The sequence below is a fragment of the Microcaecilia unicolor genome, chromosome 1 (genome assembly GCF_901765095.1).
Source record: "Microcaecilia unicolor chromosome 1, aMicUni1.1, whole genome shotgun sequence".
NCBI classification, from domain to species: domain Eukaryota; kingdom Metazoa; phylum Chordata; class Amphibia; order Gymnophiona; family Siphonopidae; genus Microcaecilia; species Microcaecilia unicolor.
This window is the reverse complement of record NC_044031.1, coordinates 550,682,070-550,701,351: the sequence shown is the minus strand read 5'-3', so window position 1 is coordinate 550,701,351 and position 19,282 is coordinate 550,682,070. Positions and strand designations below refer to the sequence as shown.

Here is a 19,282-nt window from a genome sequence, read left to right as displayed (position 1 = left end):
CTATTCTCCATTTTGTCTGATCTCTTTTCTCAAATTCCTCTTGCCACTCATTCCCAACACTGACATCCTCACGCAGTACTTTGTAACTAATATTTCATCTCTTAACTTAGAGCCTGAGCATTTTGTGAATGTACCTTCTTCAGCTCTGGCCTTATTCTCAGCTACAAATACTCTGGACATTTTAGCAGCATTCGTCAAGCATGGGTCTTAAACATCACAATTTTTTTCCCTCACTATAATCCTCATTTCCACAATACCCACCATCTGCACTCTCAATCCCATTTCATCTAAATAGTCAAACAATCACCCTCAAGTCTCATTCCATTGCCATTGGATCTTATCAATCATAGCCTCTCTATTGGTTCTGTTCTTGACATGTGGAAACAAGCCACTCTCTATCCCGTTTTGAGAAAAAAAAACATCTAGATGTTTCTGTCACCATTAACTATAGACCAGAATCAAACCTAGCCTACCCATCTAAATTAACTGAAAAGGTTGTTTTCAACTAACTGGAATTCATGTAGAACATTCCAATATACTCCACTCACAGTGAGGCTGGTTTTCGGTCGGGACACAGTAAAGCCATCAGGATAGCCTCGATGATTATTGAAGTCCACACAATGTTGGGCAGAACAGTTTTGTCAGGAGACTATAGAATTGATAACTAGAGTGTTCGATAGAATTTCCAAGTTGACACTTATAACTTGAAAATTAACCCTAGTAAAATGAATATCTTATGGGTGTGGGTGGAAAGAATACAGTGATATAATGTTTTTCAATAAGGTTGGCATCCGCTGAGATTCCTTTACAGACTAGTATTAAAATTCTAGGAGTAATTTTAGATTTTTCTATGAGTTTGGAGAGACATATAAATGAAATAGTCTGGAACTCTTTTTTTTTTTTTTTATTAAACAAGCTACTTTGTAGAATAAAGCCATTTTTGGATATTTCTCATTTGAGAACTGTGCTACAGTCAATGATTAGTTAATTAGACTATTGTAACATTGTTCTGCTGGGCAATGACTCACAAATTCAATGTTTACTGCATATGCAAAATGAAACAGCTAAACTTTTTTTGTGGGGGGGGGGGGGGGGGGCAGATCTAGTGATCATGCCACCCCACTTTTGATTAAACTGCACTGGCTGCCAGTCCAAATGAGAATTCAATTTAATTTTTTGATGGTTTTCAAAATGTTGTACAGATTAGCTCCTGATGATCTGCATAATATGATTGCTCTTTATTCAGCAACTAAAACACTGCTCATTAAGGAAGAGAGGTTGAATATACCCCCAGTTTCGGGTGTCAAAAGGCTGTTATTAGGCATAGATCTTTAGTAGAAGAGGTCCAGAGCTATGGAACAAATTACCAAAAATATCTGACATATTACCCGTTATACTGTATTTAGGAGGGCGACTAAGGCTTATTTATTTGCTCAATATTTGAAGGGTCCTCGAGTATGGAGCAAGAAGTATTTGTGTTACATGTAAGTTAATGTTACTCAATGAGATGTCCCATTTTTATTTTGATTGTGATCTACCTAGAGCCTATTTAGGAAAAGCAGAATAGAAACATCCATATTAGCTGAGAAACAAATCTATCTGCCACATTCAACTTAGCAATCACAACTTTCTACTGATTTGGCCTGCTATAATCTATTTGAAACTATTCTCTATTAGTTCAAATCTTTCCTATCTGCTCATTCTTTTATTGTTCATACTGACTCTTCAGTCTCATCCTCTTATCCATTATCATGTGGTATTCCACAAGGCTTTATTCTTGGCCTCATACTTTTCAGCATTTTCCTCAGTTCCTTAGCTACAATGATTCAGGCATTAATTTCTATTTTATGCTGATAAAATTCTGCCTTTGGCTTATGCGGAACCTTTTCACCATGATTTTATTCTGGTTCAGAATTGCTTTATAGAAGATCGCATCATGGCTGAATTCAAATTGGTTAGTCTTGAATCGGTCTAAGACAACAGCAGCATGGCTAGCTGGTAAGTCCTGTTGTCCAACTTCCACTTTATGTGGATCTTCTTATAGATTCCTTTAAATATCTAGGAGTGATCATTGACTACAAACTGACTTTTACACCACAGGCATCTGTTACAGTTAAAGCTAGACTCTTTTTGCTCTATTGATTTTATGTCATTCTTTGGATGATTATTCTCAACACACTGATCCATACTACTTTTTCTTCATCTTTGAACTATAGTAACATCATATATACAGGCACCTCTGCTGCTGATCTGAAATGTCTACAATCCATACAGAACACCACTATCAGGATTCTACCAAAAGCAAGCAAATATGATCATATTTGGCCTCTTATTATGGCATCGCTGGCTCCCAGTATGTCCTATAATTCAATACTTGTACTGACACACAAAGCTCTTCAATAGGCATCCCTTTTCACTTGGTAACTATGCTTGCCCTGCATACCCCCTTCCACTGCCTTCATGCCTTACATGATCACTAGTTCATCCTCCATCCCCAACCTCCCATACTGACAAGACTAGAATCCACTGGGCACTCTGCCTTCTGTTTCCTTGCTCCATCTTTGTGAAATGCATTACCCCCAGATCAAAGTCCTAAAGTCCCTTATAAAGTTTTGCTCTGGTCTTTAAACCTATATTTTTTATCTGGCCTTTGTGGACCCATAGAACGTAGGTGGGGATCAATAAGCTGCAGAGCTCACCTGTCTTTCTTTAGTGCTTTTGAATTTCTGTTACTTATGCTTTCCCTACACTTTCCTGTCACAATGGCATTCCTATTTCCTCCTTGGTATTTTTAGCTGATTTGTAAACCACTTTGATATTTAGCACGGGAAGGCACATACAATATAACAAACCATAAACCATAAGGGAAGGAGAGCAGGCTTGGGCAACATAAAACCTAAGCTACTATGCACTTAGGTCCAAGGAAGAGAACCATGACTTCTGAAGGACTTTGGGCTGAGGCAATGGATACCTAGAAGACCCTTTAGAAAGGACCAGAAGTGTGCAACTTCACCGAACTACTGGAAGATCCCACCAGTGCCAATAATACATGATAATGGACTTGACGCAGACCACCACCCTGGGGTCAGACCCCCACTTGAAAGAGCCAAAGCACATCCAGGTGGTCTGCTAGAACTCTCTGCTGAACCATGCCCCAAGAAACAGAGTATCAGTATCAGCCTTATAGCTAGGACACATTGAGGGGCATAACCAAATGAGGCCGGCCATCTATATGGGCGGCCATCTTCAAGGCCGGTCCCGTAAAGCGGCATCCCGACCGTATTATCGAAACAAGATGGCCGACCATCTTTTCTTTCGATAATACGGTCAGAGCCGGCCAAATATCAACATTTGGGCCAGCTTTAGAGATGGCCGGCATTGGTTTTCAGCGATAATGGAAACTAATGGCGACCATTTCAAACCCGGCCAAATCCAAGGCATTTAGCCGAGGGAGGAGCCAGCATCTGTAGTGCACTGGTCCCCCTCACATGCCAGGACACCAACCGGGCACCCCAGGGGGCACTGTAGTGGACTTAAAAAATAGCTCCCAGGAGCATACCTCCCTTAACTTGTGTGCTGAGCCCCCCAAATCCCCCCCAAAACCCACTACCCACAACTGTACACCACTACCAAAGCCCTTACGGGTGAAAGGGGGCACCTACATGTGGGTACAGTGGGTTGGGGGGGGGGGGTTGGAGGGCTTCCATTTACCACCACAAGTGTAACAGGTGGGGGGATGGGCCTGGGTCCACCTGCCTAAAGTGCACTGCACCCACTAAAAACTACTCCAGGGACCTGCATACTGCTGTCATGGAGCTGGGTATGACATTTCAGGCTGGCATAGAGGCTGGCAAAAAAACGATTTTTAATTTTTTTTTGGGTGGGAGGGGGTTGGTGACCACTGGGGGAGTAAGGGGAGGTGATCCCCGATTCCCTCCGGTGGTCATCTGGTCATTTGGGGCACTTTTTGGAGGCTTGGTCCTAAAAATAAAGGGACCAAGTGAAGCCGGCCAAGTGCTCGTCAGGGCCAGCCATCTCGTAACCATGCCCCCGTCCCGCCTTCCATACCTTGCCAAAACACACCCTTTAACTTTGGCCGGCCCTGTGACGGAAAGCAGTTGAAGCCAGCGAAAATCGATTTTGCCGGCTTCAGGAGATGGCTGGCCATCTCCCGATTTGTGTGTATCTACTCTGGGGCCTCCCCTCCAAATTCTCCTCCTTCAATGCATCCATATCCCACCACCACAGGCACAACCCACTAACCACAGACATACCAGTGTGCACACCTCTTCCTACAACCTAGTGAAAACCACCATCAACAACTACCACCTCACACTCACTCTTAACTTTCTCTCAAACTGACAATTCCTCCACTCTCCAACTCCACCAATTCGGAAATGGGTCTAAACACAGCTTTTCTCTTACCTCAAACACTTTTATATCGGGTCTAATTCCTTTCTTTCTTTTTCTCTGCCGCAGGAAAATCGTTTTGCTATCTGTTTATGTGCTGGAGACGTTCATTCCATAAGACCGCCCAAGTCATGAATATTAAACGCCCCCTCTGGAGACATCTTACTCTAAACATACTAGCGATTTAAACCATTTTTTTCTTTTGTTTGATTATATGCTTTGGATGTTCTTCTGAGAGATATTCATCCACGTGCTTTTTAGACTATTTTTTTGGACATTTATCTCTTTCGAAATGAGCCCAATAGATGGCAAATGTTTAGGCTTTTTTTTTTTTTGCAGGTTTTTTGGGTCTCCAGAAGAAGCCGTTGCGAAACCCCAGCCTAATGTTGAGAAAAATTTAAATGCTATACAGCAACGAAAATAATTGCCTTTATCGATTTTGAAGACTGGACATTTAAATCTTTGATCCATTGGAACTGCACTACAGACAACAGTCAATGAAACAGCTATGCCATTTGTGTGCATCTCAAGTTAAGTACCTTATTTCATCTGCATTATTATAAATAAGACAATTGGCATTATTTTGATATATGATTGTTTGGTAGATATGATTAAGGACAATTAAAGTTTTGTGTATTTTTGAATCTACTAAACAAGATTTTTCCTTGGGAGGTTTTTTTCTGACCATTGATTACTTGTTGACCAGTCACATTAAAAGTGACCGCAAATTAAGAGAGCCTAAAAATTGTTGCTCTTGGTTGTTATGAGGTCTTTTCCTCTGTATTTTTGAAAACTACCTATGGTCCCTGTATTTCCACATTACAATTACATATACCATTGTTTATTTCAGATAGCTCTATTTTTTACATGGTATAACTGATCCTTGTTATCTTGTTGTGTGACAGTTTATTTTTCTTCAGGTAAGGGAGTTTTGACACTGCTCTCTTTTTCCTGGATTAGTGATCTTAAGGCTGATGATATTAACATTTGGACTGCATTAGGAAGCGAGAGACGCTGTTTTGGTTTATGCCACATTATGCTGGGACAGCTTTGAGGCCTGTTAGTTTTGGTAATAAGAAATTTTTGAAGCCCTTTGCAGACTTTCTCAATCATGAGCTTTTAACACACAAGTATTTGTGATTTTTAAATACAAATGCTTTGTTTTGAAAGTCCTAACTTTTGCAGCTGATCCTTTTAACTTCTTTTTAAACATTTTCCTCATTTTATCATAGTCACCCTTTCAAAAGCTAAATGCTGCCCCTCTAGTTTTCCTTAGTGACTTCACTCCAGATACCAGCTCAGATTTGATCATGTTGTGAACACTGTTTCCCAGCAGACCCAACACTGTTACATCTTGTACTATGCCCTGCATTCCATTAAAGACTAGATTTAAAATAGCTTCCCTCTTGTCAGTTCCTTGGCCAGTTGCTTCAAAAGAAAGTTATTTATTACATCCAGGAATTTTACCTCCACCAAGTACTGGTCCTCCCACCTACCCTTGGCAGTAGAGAGCACAAACACTATAGTGCATAGTAAGAATACTTAGTGCTGCTGCTGTGTTATGTTGACCAACTGGATTAGCTATATGACCTGTTTAGATAAGAGTAGCCTCAGGCCATTACAAATTATAAACCCTTTACTATGTAATACATACATTGTAATATAACAGGAAATAGCTACCTCAGTATCCTCAAAATCTTTTCCAAGTGCTTAACATCAGTACATTTTTCAATAAAGGTGTAGTCAAGATGATCAATGGGAATATGAAAGGTTTTTGTTGTTCCACAGTTCAATAATGACGAGACTTCTTGAGCACTCATAGTTTAAAACCTAAGGAAAACAAAACATTCATAAGCCTGACTGAACTTTAAATTGCAAAAAGGAATCTTCTAAACCATTACCTGTGGTATTCTGATAAAATCATCATGTCTTTTTTTTCTTCCCCTCCCCCTACCACATAAATATGTCCTCATCTAATAACTTTTGAATTATTCACTCAACTTAAGTCTCTTTCCCTATATTGAGAATATAAGTCTGTTCACAGTGGTACATGCCTTGGTAATGTCACAGCTAGATTACTGTAATGTCTTGTATACTGATCAAACCAAGAAGAGTTTGCACTAGCTCCAACTAATTCAGAATGCTGCAGCATGATATCACACCCTGCAAAAACTGCACTGGCTACCAGTACCCCATAGAGCCAAATTTCAAACTGTCTTTGATTTTCAAAGCCCTCAAACAAAATGGGCAAACAGTACCTAAAGAATGTGTTAGTTCTCTACATATTTTGAGGCCCCTAGTGCTCTAAAGGCAGGGCCAATCTTAGGCAGGGGTGACAGGGCTGTCGCACAGGGCCTCGCGCTTCCAGGGAACCCGTGACGCTCCCTCCCACTTCCTGTTATTGCCGTCTCCTTTATGCACAGGCCGTGATCTGACTGCTTTGCCTCTCCTCTCCCGAGCCGCAGGGTGCCCTCCCGGCACACATACCTGAAGCCACCCTGGTGGTCTAGTGGAGCCATAGGGGCAGGAAAGATCCCTCTTGCTGCAGCATCGCTCTTTAAAAATGGCTGCCGAGAATTCCAGTGGTGGCCTCTAGGGACTTCAGCTGAAGTCTTGCGAGGCCGCTGCTGGAAGTCTTGGCAACCATTTTAAAGAAGATACGGCAGCAAGAGGGTCAGCACCGGCAATGGGCAGGAAAGACCTGGGATCTTTCCTGCCCTGAAGACTCCACTAGATCACCAGGGTGGCTTCAGGTATGTGCCGGGCGGGCACCCTGCGGCATGAGGGACCAGGGAGGAGGTCTGGAATAGGTAGGTAGGTGGGTGGGAGGGAGGGGAGGATACTGTAAAAATAAATAAATAAAATCAAGGTAATATCTGTTTCCCCTTCTCGAGCAGCTGGATCCCTGTGCACTCAGGCTGCTGCATCCACTTTGACTTTCTTTATTGGTGGTGGAATTTTAATTTAATCACACTTAGATTTTCAAACATGCCAGCTTGTGCATACGGACTGTATACAGGAGACGTGTAATAAATAGAGTAGTAAATTGTAATCAGTGTGTCATTTGGAGGGGCTGGTTAAAGGGACACCCTAGTACTATTATATTTGTGCAGAGATTTTTTTCCTCCTGGTAAAAGGACACTAAACAGACATCATGTTATGAGAATCAGGTGCTCAACATTCAGAGTTTCTATCTATCTATTTACTTATTTATGGCATTTTATCCCACATTAAACATGAATTAGATTGAAACCTGGGAGCATTTAAAATCTTTTTTTTTTTTCAAAAAGATTTTAAATGCCCCAGGTTTCAATTAATCTTTTTTTGTTTAAATGCTCATCAAAAGAAAAAAAAAGATGGCATGTGGGAACTTGCTCCTTTTGCTTTATGGAATGTAGTGGTATATTATAAAAATGCACTTGCTTTTTATTTTTTTTTTTATTACTACTATTTCAGAGAGAAGGTATTGATTAATGAGGGAAGGGTTTCCTTCATGCAGAACTATCCAGTCAGTCTAAATGTGTCAACATTGTCCAGTTCAGCACACTATTTGCAGCCAAGTTCAAACAAAGTAAATTATGTTCCGTGGAAAATAAACCTGTTGGCTCAGGCTGCTTGCTATGTGAATATTCAATCACCGTTTCATTACTGCTACCAAGTATTACATATTAAGGGGATTTGTTTTAATTAATTTATCCAGTCCTTACATGTATATGGTTTTGCTTTTTAAACCCAAAGGTTTCCTATGATTGCATTGTGCAATTTCAATTAGTTTTTCTGTATAAGTTTTGCTTGATTTGTCTTTATTTGAAATAAAAAATATGTTTTAAAACACATCTTGTCAACAAGGGGCATGGCTAGGTAGGGGGGAGCTAGGTAGGATGGAGGGGCCCCCACCGAATTGGTCTGCACAGGGCCCTGCAATTGCTAAGACTGGCCCTGTCTAAAGGAGCATTACTGTTTCATTAAAGGAAAAAAACAAAAACCGCATGATGAAAACCTACCAGTTAGCCATCTTGGTAGAAGCCCCCACACTCTGCAGCTCATTTCTAGAAGGGGAATACACCTAACAATGCCACCTGTACTTCAGGAAGAAGGTGAAAGCCTAGCTCTTCTCCCAAGCCTTTAATACTTGAGGTGACTAACTATCCACATATTGTGCATCAGGATCAACCTGCCTCACATCTTGAAACATACAATTTACTTTCAATGTAGCCACCCATTTATGTCAATGCCTTTGTCCTATTCATCTTCTCTGTCTATATATCTCAAATGCATTTGCCCCCTCTGCTACCTATTAAGCTATTTCATTTGTAATTACTAAGATTTATTTTATATTAATGTTCTTCCTTACTTCCTATTACGCTGTCTTATTTGTATTCATTTATCATATTTCTGTTATATGAATGTTCTACTGTGCTGTTTTAGTAAGTATACTTCTGATACTGTGGTATGTCAGTGCTATTACTAGAATTGCTGATCTCCAAGGTTACATCATTCATTTTATGCTTATATTTGGTCACTTTACTATCATTATTCTGTTAACACAATGTAAGCTGCATATGTCAAGCTATATCTGCTGTACAGTGCCTTAGGTGAACTGGTTTATAAAAGCAGTTAATAAATCCAAGTACATAAATTCAGATTTCTGTCACAGACCACATGACCCCTATCTCACACTTTTCAATGTGTCCTTGATATCTACCAATGCTTAGAATCCTTGAGCCCGGAATTGCTCGGGGTAATCTTCCCGGCGAAAAGTCTGCAAATGCAGAGATGCCCCAAATGGAAACGAGAAACCACCTTGGGCAAAAACGAAGGAACTGTCCTATCAATACCCCCGTCTCCGTAAAACGCAGGAAGGGGTCTCTGCAAGAAAGAGCCTGCAACTCTGAAATTCTCCGAGTCGAAGTAATGGCTACTAGGAAAATCGCCTTCAAGGTAAGATACTTAACCGTAATCCCCAATAAGGGTTCGAAAGGAGAACGCTGAAGCGCTTTGAGAACTAGATTAAGGTTCCAGGATGGCAGAACTGGCACGTGCGGAGGACGCAACCAATTTACGCCCCTCAAAAAATGAACCACATCCGGGTGGGAGGCGATTGATGTCCCCTGAAGCTGGCCTCTAAAGCATGCCAGAGCTGCCACCTGCACCTTAAGAGAACTCAACGAGAGTGATTTCTGTACACCCTCCTGAAGAAAAGCGAGGATAACCGATACCGAAGCCAAAGCCGCTGATAATCCCGAAATCACATACCACGAATCGAAGGTACGCCACACTAAGCTATTGAGGTGGATCTTTTCCGAGCCTGAAGCATCTTAGTGATAACTGCGTCCAGATACCCTTTCCCTCTCAACTTCGCCCTTTTCTAGGGCCAGGCCATAAGACCAAAGGGGGAGGGATCCTCCACCATGACTGGTCCCTGCAGCAAGAGACCGTCCTGCGCCTGGAGCTGGAGAGGATGACTGAACAGGAGCCTGACCATATCCACGTACCAGGGACGTGTGGGTCAATCCGGGCCCACCAGGATCACTCGACCGAGATGACTGGCAATGCGAGTCAGTAACCTGACCACCATAGGCCACGGGGGAAAGGCATAGAGCAGGCCCCTGGGCCAAGATTGTAGAAGAGCATTGATGCCTTCAGAGCCCACCTCTCTTCCCCTGCTGAAGAAACAGGGAACCTTCGCATTGAATGTGGTGGCCATTAAGTCCATCACTGGCATCCCCCGAAAGGCAGATATCTGATCGAAGGCCAGAGAGGAGAGTGTCCACTCTCCTGGCTCTAACTGGTGGTGACTGAGAAAGTCCACTTGCACATTCTGTGACCCCACTATATGAGCCACCGTCAAGAGATGAGTCTCTGCCCAACGGCAGATCAGGGACGCCTCACGCGCTAGTGGTGCACTCCTGGGCCCCCCTGACGGTTCATGTCAGCAACCGTTGTCGCATTGTCTGACAGAACTCGAACTGGGCAACCAAGGAGAAGAGACAGAAACTCCCGAAGGGCCAGACAAATCGCCTGCAACTCCAAGCGGTTGATGGACCAAGACGCCTCCATCGAGGTCCAAATGCCCTGGGCCGCCTGTTGGAGGCAATGAGCCCCCTAGACAATGACGCATCTGTGGTCACGATCTTCCATTCCGGGGTTTGCAGAGGAATGCCCGACACCAGATTCTTTTGAATGAACCACCAGTGCATGATTGTGTGCAGACGGGTCGAACATGGCACCTGAACCTCGTAATCCTCCGAGAGAGGAGACCAACAGCTCAGAAGGTGCCACTGCAGGGGGCGCATGTGAGCTCTGGCCCACTTTACGATGTCCAAGGTGGAGGGCATGGAACCCAGAACTTGTACATAGTCCCAAGTCTGCGGGTTTGGAGTTTGGAACAGAGCTCGCAACTGACCCTGCAACTGCTGTGCTCAAGCTGAAGGAAGAGAAACTATCCCTGTTCGGGTATCGAAGCACACTCCCAAGTATTCCAGTGTCTGGAAGGGCGTACGGCTGCACTTTGGGAAGTTGATCACCCAACCAAGCGATTGAAGCAACCCGACCACTTTGTCAGTTGCCCGTCGACTCTCCTCGAAAGAAGACGCCCGCACAAGCCCGTCGTCTAGATAAGGATGGACTTGAATCCCTTCCTTTCTGAGATAGGCCGCCACTACGACAAGGACCTTGGAAAAAATCCGAGGTTCTGTGGCTAGGCCGAAGGGCATCACTTTGAATTGAAAATGACGACCAAGCACTGCAAAGCGAAGAAAACGCATGTGGGGAGACCAAATTGGAAAGTGTAAATAGGCCTCTTTGAGATTGAGAGACGTCAAAAACTGCCCTGGCTGAACTGCTGTGATCACAGAGCGGAGGGTTTCCATGCAGATATGCCGAACCCGTAAGGACCTGTTGACAAACTTGAGATCTAGGATGGGTCACCAAGAACCGCCCTTTCTTGGCACCACAAAATAAATGGAGTATTGACCGCATCCTCTTTCTGATGGAGGTACAGCCTGGACGGCTCCCAGTCGTTGTAAGTTGAGGAGGGTGTGAAGAACTGCCCGCACTTTGGCGGGAGATTGCAAGGAGATTCCAGAAACGAGTCTATTATCGGACGAGCCAATTCCAACCTGTAGCTGCCTCTGATAACCTCCAAGAACCATTCGTCGGATGTTACCCTGGTCCACTCCACCAGGAATAGGGACAGCCTGCTCCCAATAACCAGCTGGAGATGGACCAGGGCCCCATCATTTGGCGGACCTGGCTGCAGGCTGGTTTCTGTTACCGGAAAGGAAGGCCCGCCTGTCAACTCGAAAGGGCTGACGTCTCTGAGACCTTGTTCTCTGAAAAGAGGCCCCGCTACCTGGACGGTAACGACGTGTATCCCTAAACTTAGGTCTAGGTCCCGCCAGTCACACAAATTTGGACCTGTCCTCCGGGAGGCGCTGGCCCTTAGAGTCACCGAGGTCCTTCACAATCTGTTCTAGGTCTGTCCCAAACAAAAGCTTTCCCCTAAAAGGAAGCCTTGCCAGCCGTGACTTAGAGGCTACGTCTGCAGCCCAATGTCACAACCACAGTCAGAGACGTGCAGTGACCGCTAGGGAAACCTCCTTCACCGAAGCCCTCAGAAGATCATAAAGAAGATCCACAAGGAACGCTAAACTGGACTCTAAGGCTGGCAAAACAGCCATGAGGTCCTCCGGAGAGGAGGCTTTCTGTACCCACAATAAGCATGCCTGCGCCGCATAGGAGCCACAAACTGAAGCTTGCAGGGAAAGGGCCGCTACTTCAAAGGACAGCTTCAAGCAAGTCTACAACTTACGATCCTGAGGGTCCTTGAGTGCGGTGCCACCCTCCACAGAGAGAATGGTTTTCTTAGTGACCGCTGTGATTAATGAATCCACTGTAGGAACCTTCAGCAAGTCTAAGTCAGCAGCAGGCAACGTGTAAAAATGCAACATAGCTCTAGCAACCTTAAGTCCACTGTCCGGCGTATCCAATTGCGCCGAAATAAGGATTTTCATGGCCTCATGCACATGAAAGGAACAAGGTGGGCATTTGGTGCCAGACATAATAGAGGGCACTGGACCTGTTCCCCCTGATGATTCAGGGGGTGAAATGGCCAAAACCTCAAAAGTCCTAATAATCAGGGAGGGAAGCTGTTCCCTGCAAAAAAAGGAGGGCAGCCGTCAGGTCATCCCCCTCCTCAGAAGGCAGGGTGACCTCATCTGTCAAATCCAATGATTCTGAGGGAGCGCCCGGAGACAAAATCGGGCCATCTGTGTCAGATAGCTCCTCTGGATCCAAAATCTCCACCTGGGGACATTTTGGCAGGAAAGAAGTTTGCTGAGGAAGAGACGGGGCTACCTGAAGAGAAGCTCCTGTCTTCCTCAGAAGAAAGGCATTGTGTATTAATAAAACAAAATCCGGGGAAAAAGGAACTGAAAGGGACTCCCCTGCTCCCTCTAAATTACTTTCCTCCATCGGAGCCTGTGCCACAGAAGCGCGCTGTGCCTCCTATCTGTCAACCGCCACGTGCGGAGCTGGTTGCACCTGAGAAGAAAAAATGGCGCCCGCTGACGTGCGCTGCACTAACTGCCCCGAGGAAACCGCCAAAACTATCCCCAGTGCTTCCGACTCACTGAACACCTGAGGGGAACCCCCGTCGCGCTGAACACCCGCTGTGGGCTGACGGTGGCACAACTCACACTCCTCTGACGCTGCTGTCCGGCCCCCACACCAGGAGCAGTGCTTAGCTGCCTCAGAAGGCACTGACATGCTCCACAAATGCCTGCCCCTCAAACAGACTCGGCAGCCCGTCTAGCTCCTCCGTATGATTAAACAAAAACAAAGTCTCTTAAAGAGACGCTTACCTTTTTTTTTTTTTTTTTACTCAGGAGAGAAAGGCAACGACGGAGGAAAGGTAGGGGGTGACCGGGAGGGACCTGGCACCACCAGGTGCACACCAGAAGCTACAAACAGCCACTCAACCCTTGACTGTGCTAAACTAGGCCCAAAGGACACCAGTAGCCAGATCAAACCAGAGCTGCACAGAGATGTCCCTCCACCTGCTAGATAGAGAGAATACATACTGAGGTTTACTTGGCTGCACAGGTCCACATATAGCAAACCTCGGAGGTTCTCTCTATCTCTACCTGCTGGTAGAGGGACACAACCCACAAGTCTCTGGATTGATCTGTGGGACACTACAGAAGCTTGAGAATTTCTCTGTTTAAGTAAACAAGCCATACTGTGGGAATGTGGTCACATGTTTCCCAATCCAGGTAGCCAGTCTGAACTCGAAAACAGGCTCCACCTCTCCCTTCACATACCAAATTAATTAGAGCTGTGTCTTATCTTCTACATTCCAATTTATTTTCACACAATCAAAGTTAAACAATCATTTTGAAACAGAATTACTTCTAATCAAAAATACAGACCCCAAGTGCACTGGTCGGTCAAAGGCAGAGTTGAAAAACAATCTTTAAAATTCACTTCCACTACAATATTAGTGTGAATATTATATTTAGTTACAAATAATCTAATGAAAGCAATAAAAAAACATATACCAATGCTTAAAGTGTACCCTTGTTTTCGAGATCTAAGGATTCCTTTTTCCTTTCAAAGAAATAATAATTTAAAGGATATGTTATGTGCAGCAGAAGTCTGGAATCGAGAGCTGGGGCCACCAAAAGGACGGTCATCATAGTCCCTGTGGTTCCTGCTCAACATGCTCAGTGATGTGGGTTTCTAACCAATTTTTGGATGTACACACTGGTAAAATATATCCTTTAACAGCCCGTACAACCTGTGTGTCTGAAAATGTTACATATTTGTTGATGTGCCCCTGCAAATTATATTACGTCAGTCAGACGTCTCACCCTTTGAAGACTCGTCTTATCTAGCATCGACACTGTATACAAGCTCAAAAAACATATGAACCTTTGGTATCTCATTTTCTTGAAAAGAATCATATGTTTTTAGAATTATGATGTATAGTACTGGAGCAGATAAGAATCACAGAACGGAGAGGTGATATACGAAGATCACTCAGACAGAGAGAGATGATATTTACACTTCAAACGGTAGCGTCAAAAGGCTTGAATGTTGCTATCGAATGGAAAGCTTTTTTGTGAATTTGCATAATTGCCACATTAGATGCCTAGACATTCTGCTATGTATGTGGGAGTTTAAATATCGGCGTTCTTAAGAAGCTAATAGCCATTTTGTGTTTAGGAGCCAGTGGAGACGCTTGTCAGCTGACATTTTGTGCTTGGATGGATTACAGTTTAAAAAAAGTTTTTTCCCCTTGAAGCAGCCAAGTCAAGACAAAACAGAGTTCCTCTGTTGGGATATATGTGGACATTTACTCGTTGAATATGAAGAGTCATCCAAGATAAGTACTGTGTGTTTATAAATAGCAATTTACAGTCTCTAATCAAATTAGTATCTTTGAAAAGGTATCTTGTTTTTTGTCATATGAATACTACTGGGACTAGTGGAGTTTTTTCAGACATATGATTAGGAGGAGCCCTCAGTGTTTATGAAAGTTTTGAGCATTCAAACTGAGGTCTCTTTCTCCACTAGTTTTCACTACATAACATAAGACATACCTTGAGATACTTAAGACAATTGTAGAAACAAAAACTTTTTTTTCAATTTGATATTAAGTTCTACAGATTACAAATTCTTGTAGAAGTAATTAAAATCACCCATTATTATGCTGTTGCCCACTTTGCCAGCTTTCCTAATTTCCATAAATATTTCTTCATCAGTCCATTCTGTCCTGGCGGACAGTAGTACAGCCCTACCAGTACGTGCCTTTCCTTCACACATGGAATTTCTAACCATAAGGATTCCAGGCTGCTATCTGTATCATGTAAAATGTTTATTTTGACTCAATTTCCTCTTTAATATATAGCACAACCCCTCTCCACCAATTTGATCCACACTACCATTGCGATATAATTTGTACCTGTTAACAAAGTGTCCCATTGATTGTCCTCCTTTCACCAGGTCTCTGAGATGACTATTATGTCTACCCCTTCATTTAGTGCTATATGCTCCAACTCTCCCATCTTATTTTTTAGGCTTATAGCATTTGTGTTCAGACACTTCAAACTGTGGTTTTTCTTTGCATTTACAAACTGATTAGAAGTTGACAAGGATTGCATCCTTTACTCTGCTCTCCCCTTAAACACTCCTGGCTTAAACCTCTCTATTGGGATTCCTTAAATGTCCTTTTCAATAGTATCCTTCAAGGATACTCTACACTGAACCATACTCTCCTGAGCGCCTGTCGGCTTTTTCCCCCATTTTAGTTTAAAAGCTACTTTATCTCCTTTTTAAATATTAGGGCCATTCACTCCTGCCCATGCCAGCTCCACTGACAAAATGCCTGCTTGGTAGCTCCTGAATCAGTCTTACAGAAAATGTAAAGGATGTGGCAAACAGCCCAGAACTCGACAAGGATAAATATTACCCACCACAGAGAAAGGCAAGGCAAAAGCTCTATGTGGGAATATTTTCTGGAATTGCACCACTGCATCCATGAGCTTATTATGAATTCACAACAATCCAAGACATTTGAAGTTTAATGATTAAATTGTTCAGAATCAGTTTACAAGGGTTTAAACAGACATTTTTTTTAACTCACTAAAGAGCAAAAAAGTTTTAAACTTCCTTTTCTCATCTGGGAAGTGTGGATTTAGAAAATTTAGGGTTAACACTTCTAGTCTGAAAAAAATGTTAGAAAATTCTCAGAGAGGAATGTGAAACTCTTAGCTTTTCCACTGACCTTAGGAGAAGGCCAAATCAATGTGAACTGAATTGTTTGATTGAGCTTGAAAGGCCCTATGAAGATGAATAAACTTCTCAAGGCAAGGTGAAATTGACAATTGTTTTCTTTTCCAGTTTACATGCTGCATATAGAATGTTTTAGTTAAATAAAGAAGACATCAGTAACTACATGATTTTCTGTCTTGAAAACCATCTGTCTCTAACTAATAGTCAAAGTCCCATTTATTTCATATCTTTGCTAACCTATTGATTTCTTTGAATAGAACTGACTGTTAGCTGACCCTCTGATGTAAGCTGTTTTATGCCTATACAATCTTGTACTCTCTCTTTAACAGGTAAGAAGCTCATGGGAGGAAACCTGACATCAAACTGTCGGTGATCTGTTTCATGACCCTTCTACTTGCCATGGAAAATATCCCTCTAAATGAAGGAAACTTAAAGGACCACTCTGCTCTGAAGTGTTAAATTAAGCAGCCTGAAACCACAAGAGGAAACCCAGTCCTTAGGGTAGCCCAGAAGCAGTAGAGAGCAGGGGAGGGCACTGTGACAGCATCAGGGAAGTCAGGACCAGGGAGAGATCCCTGCTCCGGGAACAGCCCATCCTGAAACAGGAGCTGATGAATAAAAGTTCCCCAAGAACTGCTTTGTAGCAGCCAAGAAGCAACATAGTAACATAGTAGATGACGGCAGATAAAGACCTGCATGGTCCATCCAGTCTGCCCATGACGAACTCATATGTGTATACCTTACCTTGAATTTGTACCTGTCCTTTTCAGGGCACAGACCATATAAGTCTGCCCAGCAGTATTTCCCGCCTCCCAGCCACCAGTTCCGCCTCCCATCACCGGCTCTGGTACAGACTGTATAAGTCTGCCCACCCCTATCCTCGCCTCCCAACCACCACCCCCTCTTCCCCTCAACTGCTCCGCCACCCAATTTCAGCTAAGCTTCTGAGGATCTGTTTTATTTTTAGCCTAGAGAACATATAGTCCAGTTTAGTGCATAGCTTAAAGCAGTAGGGGTTGCACAGTAACATAGTAGATAATGGCAGTTAAACACCTGAATGTTCCATTCAGTCTGCCCAACAGTCACATCCATGATTAAACCAACAATGAATGTGGAATAAAATTCATATAGCTTACCCCGATATTTCTTTGCCATTTTTGGAACATAGATCATAGAAGTCATCCCAGCACTGTCCTTCTGCCCAACTACTGGAGTTGCGTACAAAGCTCACTCCATCCCATCCTGATCTGTCTTGCCATACAGAGGGCACAGATTGTAGAAGTTGGTCCAGCATTGGTCTCAGTTCCTCACAACTGGAGTTGCCATCTAAGCACCACTCCTGCTCACCATATCAATATCTATGAGGTCATTTAAGTTTTGTTATGATATCATCCTCTTTTTATTTAGGGACCCTCTGCGTTTCCTTCCATCACTGTTTATGTTTCCACCAACTCCACCAGGAGGGCATTCCAGATATCCATCACTATCTCCGTGAAAATGTATTCCCTGATGATACTCCTAAGTCTACTACCCCCACAACTTCAATTCATGTCCTCTAGTTTTACCACTTCTCTGTCTCTGGAAAAGATCCATTTGTAGAACAACTTTCAAGTGTTTTAAACATCTGTACATCTTCCCTATCCCTCCTCTCCACTAGTGCAGTGTTGTTCAATGCAAGGCCTGGGAGCAAATGGTGGCTGCTAACTGGACAGCTCTGGAGCAGCCTTCACCATCATTCCGTTTTTCTCCTCCATTACTCTCTGACTCTTGAACCATGCTTATGACAGAAAGAGGAAAGCAGAAGTGGGAAGAGCCACATGCTTGAACGACAAGGCATTTTCCAATAGACAAAGCGAATGCCGATTTGGAAATGCCTGCCTCCTTGAAGATACCCCCAATGAAAAGTTTGAAAGCAAGCTAGTGGGCATTGATGTCATTTAACACATGCTGGTCAGCTGTGTTGTGGCCCCACATGGGAAGATTTTGGTGGCTCTCCTCCAGCTAATTCTGATTCAAAGTGGCCCCAACTTAAAAATCAGTGAAGTCCACTGCTCTAGGGTATACATATTCAGATCTTCAAGCCTCTTCTTATACATCTTTTGATGCAGATCACATACCATTTTCATTACCTTCCTTTTTACTGCTTCAAGTCTTTTTATATCCTAGGCAATATATGCAAATATAAGCTTCACCAAGGACTTGTACAGGGGCATGAACACCTCCTTTCTTTTTCTGGTTACACCTCTCTATATATAGCCTAGTACTCTTCTGGTTCTGGTCACCACCTTGTCACATTATTTCATCACCTTGAGATCTTGTTTGGGGGAGCTTCACTTCCAGAAGAAACCCATTGACAAGGGGAAGGAGGTATATGAACACTGAGTTAAACAGACTAATGTTCAAAGCCTAGTCTTATTTTTTGAAAAACCTGGTTCTCTCATTCTTATTCACTATTCCCCTACCCAGCCCCAATGGAATTAAAAAAAAAACCCCAAACACAAAAACTTCAGAAATACCTTATTCTTTGCCTGGTTTCCCAAAATGTCCACCCCCTTGTAAGAAATGGTTAAGAGTTATTGCAGCACCAGTTCCTCGCCCCTACCTCCAGGTAGAGAATGGCATGGGGACAAAGTTTGTCCCCGTCCCATTCCCGCAGGCCCTGTCTCCATCTTTGCCACGTCCCTGCAGATTCTGTCCCCGTCCCATCCCGTGGACTCTGTCCTCAATCTGCAGAAGCCTCAAACACTTATGATTTTATATTTAAATCTATTTATTAAAGTATAAAAAGGCACAATTTGCTGTACAACTGTTTAAAAATCACAAACAGAAAACAATAACGAGCAACTATAATAACCCCACCATCACCACCCTCTCTACCCTTCCAACAATAGCCGACTTCTACATTACTACCCCAAGGAATTCTAATCCACCCTGTTATAAATGTCCAGGGGTACAAAATATAACCATTCTGTATGCCCTAGTGGTGGAGAAATATACCCTATGAAGCACCATTATGATTTTTTCATCTATGGATGAATAATAAGTCATCAACAATCTCAGGATTCAGTCTCTCTCT

At 43.2% G+C, this 19,282-nt stretch overlaps 1 protein-coding gene across 1 annotated transcript in view; it reads right to left on the bottom strand.

The window, feature by feature from the left end:
* The window catches only part of LOC115459961 (sperm-associated antigen 1-like), an 87,343-nt gene that overhangs the window by 67,036 nt on the left and 1,025 nt on the right, over positions 1-19,282 (bottom strand). Inside the window, exon 2 of the mRNA XM_030189825.1 lies at positions 6,091-6,240. Coding sequence (XP_030045685.1) covers positions 6,091-6,230 — 140 coding nt within the window. The 5' untranslated portion in view covers positions 6,231-6,240. The remainder of the gene's footprint in view (positions 1-6,090; positions 6,241-19,282) is intronic.